The sequence below is a fragment of the Somniosus microcephalus genome, unplaced genomic scaffold, assembly GCF_052327205.1.
Source record: "Somniosus microcephalus isolate GS21.2 unplaced genomic scaffold, FLI_Smic_1.0 unresolved_chr6, whole genome shotgun sequence".
NCBI lineage: Eukaryota > Metazoa > Chordata > Chondrichthyes > Squaliformes > Somniosidae > Somniosus > Somniosus microcephalus.
This window is the reverse complement of record NW_028225184.1, coordinates 10,430,431-10,442,982: the sequence shown is the minus strand read 5'-3', so window position 1 is coordinate 10,442,982 and position 12,552 is coordinate 10,430,431. Positions and strand designations below refer to the sequence as shown.

The window sequence follows — 12,552 nt, the reverse complement described above, 5'->3', positions numbered from 1 at the left end:
CCTCCCCCTCCTCTCCTCCCCTCCTCCTCCTCCTCTCCCTCCTCCTCCCCCCCTCCTCCTCCCCCCTCCTCCTCCTCCCCCCCTCTTCCCCCCTCCTCCTCTTCCCCCTCCTCCCTCTCCCCCCTCCTCCCTCTCCCTCCTCCCCTCCCCCTCCCCCTCCTCCTCCCCTCCTCCCCACCCTCCCCCCTCCCCCTCCTCCTCCTCCTCTCCCTCCTCCTCCCCCTCCCCCTCCTCCTCCCCTCCTCCTCCTCCCTTCCCCTCCTCTTCCCCCTCCTCCCTCTCCCCCCCTCCTCCCTCTCCTCCTCCTCCCCCCTCCTCCTCCCCCTCCTCCCCTTCCCTCCTCCTCCTCCCCCCTCCTCCCTCCTCCTCCTCCCCCCCCCTCCTCCCCCCCTCCTCCTCCCCCTCCTCCTCCCCCCTCTCCCCCCCCCTCTCCCCCCCTCCTCCCTCTCCCTCCCTCCCCCTCCTCCTTCCCCCTCCTCCCTCCTCCCCTCCCCCCTCCTCCTCCCCCCTCCCCCTCCTCCTCCTCCCACCCTCCCTCTCCCCCCTCCTCCCTCTCCCCCCTCCTCCCCCTCTCCCTCCTCCTCCCTCCTCCTCTCCCTCCTCCTCCCCCCTCCTCCTCCCCCCTCCTCCTCCTCCCCCCCTCTTCCCCCTCCTCCCTCTCCCCTCTCCCTCCCTCCCCCTCCTCCTCCCCCTCCCTCTCCCCCCTCCCCCTCCTCCTCCTCCTCCTCTCCCTCCTCCTCCCCCTCCCCCTCCTCCTCCCCTCCTCCTCCTCCCTTCCCCTCCTCTTCCCCCTCCTCCCTCTCCCCCCCTCCTCCCCTCTCCCCCCTCCTCCCTCCCCCTCCCCCTCTCCTCCCTCCCCCCTCCTCCTCCCCCCTCCTCCCCCCTCCTCCTCCCCCCTCCTCCTCCCCCCTCCTCCCCCTCCTCCTCCCCCCTCCTCCTCCCCTTCCCCTCCTCCTCCTCCCCCCTCTTCCCCTCCCTTCCCCCCTCTTCCCCCCCTCCCTCTCCCCCTCCTCCCTCCCCTCCTCCTTCCCCCTCCTTCCTCTCCCCCTTCCTCCTCCTCCTCCTCCTCCCCCCCCTCCTCCCCCCTCCTCCTCCCCCTCCTCCCCTCACCTCCTCCTCCTCCTCCCCCCTCCTCCCTCCTCCTCCTCCTTCTTCTCCTCCTCCCCTCCTCCTTCTTCACCCCTCCCCCTCCTCCTTCACCCCCTTCCCTCCTCGCTCTTCACCCCCTCCCCCTCCTCGCTCTTCACCCCTCCCCCTCCTCGCTCTTCACCCCTCCCCCTCCTCGCTCTTCACCCCTCCTCGCTCTTCACCCCTCCCCCTCCTCGCTCTTCACCCCTCCCCCTCCTCGCTCTTCACCCTCCTCCTCCCCCCTCCTCCCCCTCCTCCTCTCCTCTCCTCCCCCCTCCTCCTCCTCCCCCTCCCCCTCCTCCTCCTTCTTCTCCTCCTCCCCTCCTCCTCCTTCTTCACCCTCCCCCTCCTCCTTCTTCACCCCCTCCCCCTCCTCGCTCTTCACCCCTCCCCCCCTCCCCCTCCTCGCTCTTCACCCCCTCCCCCCTCCTCGCTCTTCACCCCCTCCCCCCTCCTCGCTCTTCACCCCTCCCCCCTCCTCGCTCTGCACCCCTCCCCCTCCTCGCTCTTCACCCCTCCCCCTCCTCGCTCTTCACCCCTCCCCCTCCTCGCTCTTCACCCCTCCCCCTCCTCGCTCTTCACCCCTCCCCCCTCACTCGCTATTCACCCCTCCCCCTCCTCGCTATTCACCCCTCCCCCTCCTCGCTCTTCACCCCTCCCCCTCCTCGCTCTTCACCCCCTCCCCCTGGCCCTCGCTCTTCTCGCCCCCCTCCCCCTCCTCGCTCTGCTCGCCCCCTCGCTCTGCTCGCCCCCTCTTCCTCTCCCCTCCCTCCTTTCCAGTACCAGAACGGAGTCAGTCTGACATCGGGAGGCCGGGTGCCATCGCTCCGAAGCGAGCCCGGGGTTGCTCATGGTGAATGCGGCAGGCCTTTGGAACCGGTTGTCCGGGCGGCAGATGAACGCCTTTCGCTGCGGTGGGGGGGAAGAGAGAGACGCCGCCGCTCACCTGCTCTCTTCCCCCGGACTTTCGGGCTGTGCGGGGAAGAGAGAGAGAGAGAGAGAGAGACTGGGGGTGGGGAGAGAGAGACGCCGAGGGCCTTCAGCAGGTTCGACAGGTTCCGGGAGAGAGAGAGACTCAGCTGCTCGCTTCCCTCTTCCCCTGGGCTTTCGGGCTGCGCGGGGAAGAGAGAGAATAAGACTGGCGGGGGGGGGTTGCGGAGAGTGAGACGCCAAGGGCCTTCAGCAGGCTCGACAGGTTCCGGGCGCGCTGGGAATCCGCTGAACTCGAGGCCCAGGCTTCCCGCGCTGCTAGGCCGCGGCTCCGCGCATCCACTACAATAAAGAGAGATTCCTAAATATCAAAGTTCAGGTTTTTAAGCACCCCATAGCTAAGAAGACAACTGCACAAAAGAACCTAACGGGGTACACAGAGAAAGTGGGAAAAATAAACACACAAAGTGGGGAAAAAAATCGTTAGGAATCAAGATGGCGGACACTCGCCTCAGTTGAGAATGATTAGGCCCGCCCACAACCGTCAGGTCACTGAAGTGTAGGATTGGTCAATTGTCCTGTCACTCGACTGTAGGATGGCCCGCCCGCACACGCAATGAACCCGCCTCCGCGACGCAGCGATTGGTCGACCGTCGGGTCGCTCGACTGTACGATTGGTCAACCTTCACGTCACTCGATGCTAATGAGCGGAATTTTGAACGTTTTTTGGATACCGCCGGAACAATTTTTGTCCGACCAAAAAGTAAATACGCCTACAAGAGTCCCCTAATGATGAGCTTTCTTTTGATATAACATATGTGTAGGTACGCTCTATAACTTTTGATTGTATAGCCGGACAGAGAGACAGAAAGACAGACAGAGAGACATACCGTTTTATATATATAGATGCACGCTGGAAAATGCAGTATTTTTAATTTATTTTGATTGCTGTGTTTTCCTCTACCGCTTTCTCAATATCATACTTTTTCATTGTTTTATAGAGTATCAGTATAAATGTTATACATTTTCATTTACGTATAATTAAAACATTTTACTCCGAGCCCTGATTTGATTAGGACGATAGCTGCAGATATTTTCACTGGCAAAATGCATGTAGGTGTAAGAGTTAAGGAGACTATTTGGCAGATTAGATTCATAATTTACCCCAGTAAAGGAGACAAACAGATGATACATAACATTTGTGTTATGAATATAAATGCTACAATTATAAAATAACTAGAAATTTTCTGTTTATTTGTAACAAATCTGGAAATGACTCTCCCTACCTGCTAATGTCAACACAGTGATCTGGAAGACAACAAAACAAAAAACACAACATTGGAGAGTTATCAGAAAGTGCTAACCTGTTAACAATTAGCCTGCAACAATTAGTAATAATCTAGTTTCTTTCAATTAAAAAAAAATGAAAGTAATTGACCTGAAATGAAGAATAAGCAATTTTAGCTCTTAGAACTACTTTTTATAAAATCCATGGGGATAATTTTAACTTTAGGAAATGGCGTAAAATGTGTGCTATTGAATCATCCACCCATTATACAACCCACTCCATTTTCCTTACCGTTGAAGTCAATTAATTTATTAATCAATCAGTCTATTAATTTTTATGGTTACAATATACTGTTATGTTAAAATTTATACAGAGGCATCCTTTAGTTCACAATGCTGACAGTTTTAGAACTAAGTTCTGGAAAAGAAAGACTTGCATTTATATAGCGCCTTTCATGACAACCGGACGTCGCAAAGCGCTTTACAGTCAATGAAGTGCAGTCACTGTTGTAATGTGGGAAACGCAGCAGCCAATTTGCGCACAGCAAGGTCCCACAAACAGCAATGTGATAATGATCAGATAATCTGTTTTTGAGGTTTGATTGAGGGATAAATATTGGCCAGGACACCGGGGATAACTCCCCTACTCCTCTTCGAAATAGTGCCATGGGATCTTTTATGTCCACCTGAGAGAGAAGACAGGGCCTCGGTTTAACGTCTCATCTGAAAGATGGCACCTCCAACAGTGCAGCACTGGAGTGTCAGCCTAGCTTTATATGCTCAAGTCCCTGGAGTGGGACTTGAACCCACAACCTTCTGACTCCAAGGCAAGTGTGCTACCAACTGAGCCACAGCTGACACTGGAGAAAGATGTATTCATATTATAATATGTTATAGCTGCTTTGTATAGATTGAGCTCTGTAACAAAAGATAGAAATGGTTTTTAAGTTTCTTGGAGAATTTGCTAACTACCTTTTAATATAATTATTTAAAATACATGACACTGTAGACAGCCATGCAAAAAGAAACAAAACTAACTTTGTAACTTTTTTTTTTACATAGACCACCAAATGATAGTGATAGAGAACGTAGGGAGAGGGAACGGGAAAGACGATTAAGGGAAAAGGAACGAGAACGAGAGCGACAGAGGCGACGTGAGGATGAGCGCAGAAAGCAAAAAGAGCGTTATGAAGTAGAGAGGGCTATGAGAACAAAAGAAGAAGAAGCAAAAAGAGGGAAGGAACATGGACAGGAAAGAGAGAAGAAGGGAGACAGCCTGAGCTACATGTTCAGTACTGAGAAAATAGACAAACTGGGTAAAGAAGACAAAAATGATGACATGGGATCTAAAAGGGAGCGGATAAGGAATAAGGTACCTGTCACCATTTTCTCAAGCTACTATGGTGTTGGCAACATTAATTGGAGTGGATATTCAAGCCCCATGTTCTAAAATACTGAAAATTAACTACGCACATAAAAATTAGATGTCAAAATATTTTTTGAAACATGGACAAAATCTAGCATCGACAGGTATTGTGTTGTACTTTTTCAATACACTGTATCTTTTTAAAGTACTACATTAAAACTATTCTTATTTAAGAGCGTAAAAATTCTGTTCTTCAAATGTTTTTTTGTTTTACTATGTTCAGTTTATTTTAAACATTGACTTAATAATTGCTAATCTTCCAGAAATGGAGTCGTCATTTCAAAAGTTAATAAAAAATTGAAATAATTTTACAAATAGCAGTTTGTGAAGGTTCATGCCTATTGAAAGATTTATTTTACTTAGAGAAGTTGGCATAAGGGAGCAGAGTGGAGTCCTATTGTCCCAATGCCACTGAAATTTCTGATAACTAAACTGCGTGAAGTCAGCATTTTCAGTTCGGGAGTATTTATTAAAATAATAATCTTCTGAAAAATGATGGGAAATAGCAAGTGTTTAAAATATAACATTTAAAAAATAAAATTGTTCCATTTTAACTAAGGCTTTAAGCTTTTGCTATAGGCAAGAAAGCCTCATTGTTTTTAGTGTATGGATTTAGAGAACTGATTAAGGAGATGACATTTATTGAAGCTAACTACACAAAGGTGTCCTCAATCATCTCTCTTAACCATGGACTTGATATCACAGGTGGTTTGGACAGATAGAATTTTGTAGATATAAAAATGGAACTAAGTTATTTCAATTATTTTTAATTTACACTTTCAAGAGATGCTTCTTTGAAGAATTATTCCTGAAGTAAGAAATACAAACATCGAGAAGAACATGGCTTTCAATAGACTGTGCCATTAAACAAATTTCTAAAACGCAAAAGAACTATAAACCAAATTAAATTAGAAATTGAAGGAAATGGGGAAGCTGGTGTACCTTAAGGAGTTAAAACAAAGAAGCAATCAGATAATAGTTATAAAAATATAGTCTCTGAAAAAACTAGTTAAGACAGCTGTGAAAAAATCTAGTGCAAGGGGGGGCGATAGTATCCACTCTGTCATACCCTTCAAGGCATTCTGTTTTTACAGAGCTAATGACATTCCTGTTAACACTTAGTCTAAATATGAATAGATTTATACAAATTCACATTTTAAAATAAAGATTAACTGCTTCAGGGTTTCTGAGTGCCTTAACTTGCATATTAATTTAATTTTTCAACTAAATGTGGCGTAATTCAAATTCAATGTCGCTCTTTCTGATGGCTCCAAATACCTTTCTGTTTTAGACAGTGTGATTTTCAGAGTAGGGGAAAATCGACTGCCATCTCCCAACCACTCCTGTTTTCCCACAGTGGGCCATTGTTTTCACCTTATTACCTGGTCCACGGCAAACAGAAAAAAAAGTTTAATTGGAAGTATCATATGTGAGGACAGGAGTGGTCAGAAGATGTACCAGACACTTCTGTAGCTTTGTTGCCTACAATTGTTTTAGTGTACCATAATACATAAGATTGCAAATTAGTTTGAGTGAAAAAGTTTGGAAACCGCACAACTTGTTTAGAACAGTCAGCATGGATTCAGGAAAGAGAGTTTGTCTTTTGAAGATACTACTAACATAGTGGATAGGACAAACGCAGTTGATATTATTTGTATTTTCAGGAAACTTTTGATTAATGGCTAAGATAACGTTAATGGAACAGGAGGCAAATTATGATGCTGTATCGAGTATTTGCTTAGACATGGGAAACACAGGATAACTATTATATTTGGTCAGACAATTGGCTGACACATGTAGAAACCCATTACCATATTTAAAAGTCTCCAAACCAAGCTAATGAGGAATCCACACAGGTAGCGTTTCTGTTTGTCTGATATGGAATGTGCACTCTCTCTCTCCAAAGGGCAAACCCTGCAACCTAAGTCTAGGTAGCTTAAGTGTGGGTTGACAAGAGCTAAAGGTTAGGGGCCCCCAAGTGATTGCAGAGGTTCTGATGGAGTTTAATCAGCTAAAAATGTACAGCTTACCAGCACAGAGCACTGGTAAGTTTCCTGCTGCTTGTCCCTCCCATCCATTGGGACATCAGCTTGGAAGGTTACCTGCAGCTGAGTGATCTCTCTTAATTCCATTAATGGCTGGTCAATCACCAACATTGCCCTGAAGTATGTGCTCCTGCTAGTTCAGGTATCGAATTACCAAATTTGCCAGAGTATTAACATAATTCCAATCTCCACCGGCAGGCATGTTCAGCCTATGAAAGAAAGAAAGAAGAAGAAAGATTTGCATTTAGGTCTTTCATGACCACCGGATGTCCCAAAGCGCTTTATAGCCAATGAAGTACTATTTTTTTTTAAAGTGTAGTCATGTTGGAAATGCGGCAGCCAACCTGCGCACAGCAAACTCCCACAAACAGCAATGCAACAATGACCAGACCATCTGGCCAATGATGTTGATTAAGGGGCAAACACTGGCCAGGACACCTGGGACAACTCTCCCACCCCTCCTCAAAACAGTGCCATGGGATCTCCCACGTCCACCCGAGAGACTAGACAAGGCCCCAGTTCAGCGCCCCATCTGAAAGACTACACCTCCGACAGTACAGCCTAGATTTTTGTGTTCAAGTTTCTGGAGGGGGACTTGAACCCACAACCTTCTGACTCCGAGGCAAGGGTGCTACCAACTGAGCCACAGCTGACACTTCAAAAGTACTTCAACCCCAAAGAGACTCTACTTACCTCTTTCTTTTCCTCCTTTCACTGAAGATAATCATTAGTTGGTCATTATACAGCTGACAAGCCCAGGTTTGAGCTGCCACTAGTTGGAGGAACCGCTCATAACCAGCTTGGTGAGCAACATAACACCGTAAAATGTTTGAATGCATTGCACCACTCTTGACCACAGCATGGATATACCACACCCCATTGAATGGTGACTCCCCCAGTTGGAGGTGCAAAACTTCAACAGTAGCTGCTTGCCTCTCTGTAACCCAATCATTGTAAGTGCCAAACCCTAAATATTGATAAGCACATGTTCTCGTACTCTGGGTGGGAGTAGAGCTTTCATCTGTAATCCCAGTTATTGAATGCTATTGTCAGAGATGGCTTTCATTGCAATACCTTAATGTTTATGGTGTCATTCTATTCAATCTCACAGTAAGAAATGTGTCCTGGAGGCTTCCTGGTCATATACATCAAAGGATAGGCCGTCGGTCTGGGATTGGTAACCAAAGGATAGGCCCTCAGTCTGGGATTGGTAACCGAAGGATAGGCCCTCAGTCTGGGATTGGTAATCAAAGGATAGGCCCTCAGTCTGGGATTGGTAACTGAAGGATAGGCCCTCAGTCTGGGATTGGTAACCGAAGGATAGGCCCTCAGTCTGGGATTGGTAACCGAAGGATAGGCCCTCAGTCTGGGATTGGTAACCGAAGGATAGGCCCTCAGTCTGGGATTGGTAACCGAAGGATAGGCCCTCAGTCTGGGATTGGCAACTGAAGGATAGGCCCTCAGTCTGGGATTGGTAACTGATTTTGACAGCTATTTGAGTCCTTTGAAAAGTGGGCAAGCCTTTTGATTGGCTGAAGCCCTCTGTGATCAATAGCTTTGTGGGCAGGAATGTCATCTTACAGATTTGTAGCAGTTCTTAATGAGGGGCAGTTAGTCAGAATGTCTGTGAACTTTACAGCCAACAGCTGTCTGTTTTTTTAAAACTATCTTTAACCAGGAAGAGTTAAGCTAATAAGTTGCCTTCTGTTTTAGGACCTATGTTTAGAGAGAAAGTAAGTTGTGTTTAATTGTTTTATATATCGAGGAGTGTATTGAACAATGTAGCTCACTGTGTACCATTTGTTGGTTTGAAGCCTGTGGTCTTCAGTTGGTAAGAGTTTGTCTTTTGTAATGAGAGGAGAATTCACAGAGGCATGCAATACCTTCCAGTAGCCAGTATATGGAATAAGGGTTCTCTATTATGATCTTTGGGTCGTGCTATAATTTATCTAGATATTGGACAGAAAAAGATATGTTATGAATTATAGGAGTCCACTTACAGGAATGACCAGTGATGCTGAAACAGAACAATAATCTAGTGTAAAATTCTAAAAACTGTGACATAAAGTAGAACTATTTAGACATTTTTTTAGCCATACATGGGAATTTTTTGCATGCTGGTATAAGTGTGGTGAGTGTGCCTCCCAATGGTGTTACATTTCTGGCTTTTTATATCAGATATTTTCCTTGGGTTCAGCATCACAAACCACTCCTGTAAGTGAGCCTGCACTTCCTTCAACTTCTGGGTAAATGTAGCGAATGCAGAGATTAAATAGATAACTTTTGTCACTATTCTGGCTTACTGAAAACACCATGTGCCCTCACTCAATTTTCTTGACTTTGGTAGGCAAAAAACTTTATCAGACCATGACTTAGGCTATTAGTTACTTGAGAATTATTGAACAATAAACAGATAAGTGAACAGTATAAAGTACAAACTTATTTACAGTAAATGGAAACTTTACTATCCTCCTTGCACTATCGAAAGTAACAAAGGTACTTCACCTATACTAACATTCAACGCAAACAGACCCTTGAAACTTAACGCCTTACCTCTTGCATACCTGTTCACTACCAGAGTCTCTGGCCTGCCCTACTGTTGGTTTGAAAATTGTAGTGTATGTACCTTGAAGAAGGAACTATATTCTGCAGCCCCTGTATACTGCAGTACCAGTAGTGACCACCCCTGTATATAAGCCTGTGTAGTAACTTTGTATAGTAGTTCCAGTTTTGTCTCCATTCAGTAAACACCTGTTATAACCAACTTCTGCAGTCTGTGTCTCAACTACACACGGACATTACATTGGCGACGAACAGATCCGAACTTACCTACAGTTCTGCACCACCTCACGGGGATCCATCCCTGAAGCGAAGTTATTAGAGGTCGAAGCCAGAAGGAAGAAACGGGCGTCGACCGTGGGCAACCGCCCTCTGATTCATTGAATTCAAAGATTTGCAGGAGAGGCTGTCGAGAGCTGGGCTTGGTTCTCCAGTCTATGGTGTTCCAGCTAATCGGGCTGGTGGCAGGTAGTACACTGATCCTTCCTGGGCTGCGGCGGGCTAGAGCTCGATCGGGTGGCTTTTCAACGGGGCCAAGCAGCGTTGTCGGGAAGAGGAGAGAGAGTGGGTGGAGCACACAGGGCGCGGCCGGTGCTACAAAGCCGGGCAGCGTACAGACCCGAGAAGAGGGAGGAAAGTGTCCCATAGGGTCTGCTCTGACGACGGGAACAGTAATTAAAATAAAAGAAAAATAAATTAGAAGCGCAGAAAGCCGCGAGGAGCTGCAGTTTGCCACGGGGACCGCGGAGAGCTGCGTTGGCAGCAGCGCGGGGGGAAGCGCGTGAAGACCATAGGGCATCGCCATCAAGGCATAAAAACGCCAACAACAGCATTGGCAGCAGCGGAAAAGACAAAGCGCAGGAGGCGCCATTTTGTTCAATCGGGGAAGAAGGCAAAGCGTGGGAGGCGCCATCTTAGATCTCCAAGATGCCGAAGACTGGCAATATCACTGCCTTCGATAATGCAATAGAAGACTGGACCACGTATGTGGAAAGAGTCGAAGTATATTGCAAGGCAAATGAAGTAGCCGATGAGAAAAAGGCATCGGTACTACTAAACTTAATGGGCGCAAGAACGTACGGCCTATTGCGGAACCTGATCACTCCAGTCAAACCGATGGAGAAGAGTTTTAACGAAATTGTTGATATCCTACAGGAACACCTAAATCCTACACCGCTGCTGATAGCAGAAAGATTTAAATTCCACAAGAGAAATCAGCATAAAGATGAGAGCAATGCTGATTACCTTATGGAACTACGCAAGCTATCAAAGCACTGCCAGTTCGGAGCAGGACTGGCAGATACCCTACGGGACAAATTTGTCTGTGGACTCCTGAGTGAAGGAACCCAGAAGAGGTTACTCTCAGAGAAAGAGCTGACGCTAGATAAGGCTTTCAGCGTGGCAGTATCGTACGAAGCAGCAGCAAGGGGAGCTGCGGAAATACAGCAAAAGCCACAGGAATACGGCACCCATGAAATGACACGGGGATTTGAAAAATGTTATCGCTGCGGCAGAACAACCCATGACCAGAAGGACTGCTGGTTCAAGGACAAAACATGCAGGCAATGCGGAAAGATGGGGCACATTGCACGAGTTTGCAGGTCCGGGAAGAAGACTAACGACAACAAAAAGACTACTAAGGAAAAGTACAGGAAAGTACAAAAGATGACGGACAGTAGTTCCGAAGACCAGAAGAGCGATAGTGAATCCGGGAACAAGAGACTAAGCTGTCTCAAACTACACAACGTAATCGCAAAAGAGGATCACCGAACCATTTGGGTCACCCTCACGATAGCAGGGTCCCAAGTCAAAATGGAATTGGATACAGGATCAGCCCTTACCATCATAAATCGACAAGACTACGAGCGGCTATTCTCACACATACCCTTGAAAGACACATCCATTGTCTTGAAGACATATACGGGGCAGAAAGTATACCCCAGAGGGAAAATAAGGGTGCCTGTCGAATACAACGGCAAGGAAATACAGAAATTGTATCTGTACATACTGCAAGATGGTGGACCACCGTTATTGGGACGTGAATGGATCAGAAAGATAAGTTTAGACTGGCACTCTATTCAGGCACTGACTGTGGCTGGTAAAAAGGATGACGACGTCACACCTGGACGATTGTCAAAAATCTTAGCTAATGCTAAAGAGGTATTTCAACAAGGACTGGGAACTCTTAAAGGCGTAACCGCCTCGCTAAAAATAGAAGAGAATGCAATTCCCAAGTTTTTCAAAGCAAGACCGGTACCGTATGCAATTCGGCCAGCCGTCGAGGCAGAGCTGGAGAATCTGGAGAATGCAGGCGTGTTATCTAAGGTAGACTGGAGCGAGTGGGCGACACCCATCGTTCCTGTCATGAAGAAAACGTTAAACAATAAGTCTGAGGAGCCAAGGAAGGTTCGCATCTGTGGGGACTTCAAGGTGACTGTGAACCCAGTCCTTCACACAGTACCGTATCCTCTTCCGAGGATAGAAGATATTTTCGCCTCACTATCTGGAGGGAAATGTTTTACAAAAATTGACCTAGCGCAAGCATATTTGCAGATGGAGGTTGAAGAATCCTCTAGGAAGTATCTCACGATAAACACTCACAAAGGTCTTTACCAGTATAATCGACTGGTATTCGGAGTAGCATCAGCTCCGGCTATATGGCAAAGAGCGATGGAACAAGTCCTGCAAGGGATTCCGGGGACTCAGTGTTACTTGGACGACATCCTAGTGACAGGTGAAAATGACAGTGAACACCTTGCCAACCTAGAGCAGGTGCTCACTAGACTAAGAGAACATGGGCTACGAGCCAATCGCCCCAAGTGCGAGTTTTTAAAGAATCAGATATCGTATTGTGGCCACGTGATTGATGAAGAGGGGTTACATAAGTCCCCTGACAAAATTGAAGTGGTAGTTAAGGCTCCAGCGCCTGAAAATGTGTCGCAACTGAGGTCACTCCTCGGATTGGTGCATTACTACCATAAGTTTTTGCCGAATTTGTCCACAATTCTGCGCCCACTGAACGCCCTGCTACAAACTGGAGTAGCATGGAAATGGAGCGATGAATGTAAGCGGGCCTTTCAGAAGTGTAAAGACCTGATCACTTCAAGCGAAGTATTGGCTCACTACAACCCATCACTACCGATAAGACTGGCGTGTGATGCGTCTCCCTACGGCGTT

At 47.4% G+C, this 12,552-nt stretch overlaps 1 protein-coding gene across 1 annotated transcript in view; it reads left to right on the top strand.

Annotated features, from left to right (window-relative positions):
- The window catches only part of LOC147087049 (uncharacterized), a 29,225-nt gene that overhangs the window by 3,145 nt on the left and 13,528 nt on the right, over positions 1–12,552 (top strand). Inside the window, exon 2 of the mRNA XM_085978022.1 lies at positions 4,408–4,717. Within this exon, the coding sequence (XP_085834148.1) occupies positions 4,408–4,717 (310 nt within the window). The remainder of the gene's footprint in view (positions 1–4,407; positions 4,718–12,552) is intronic.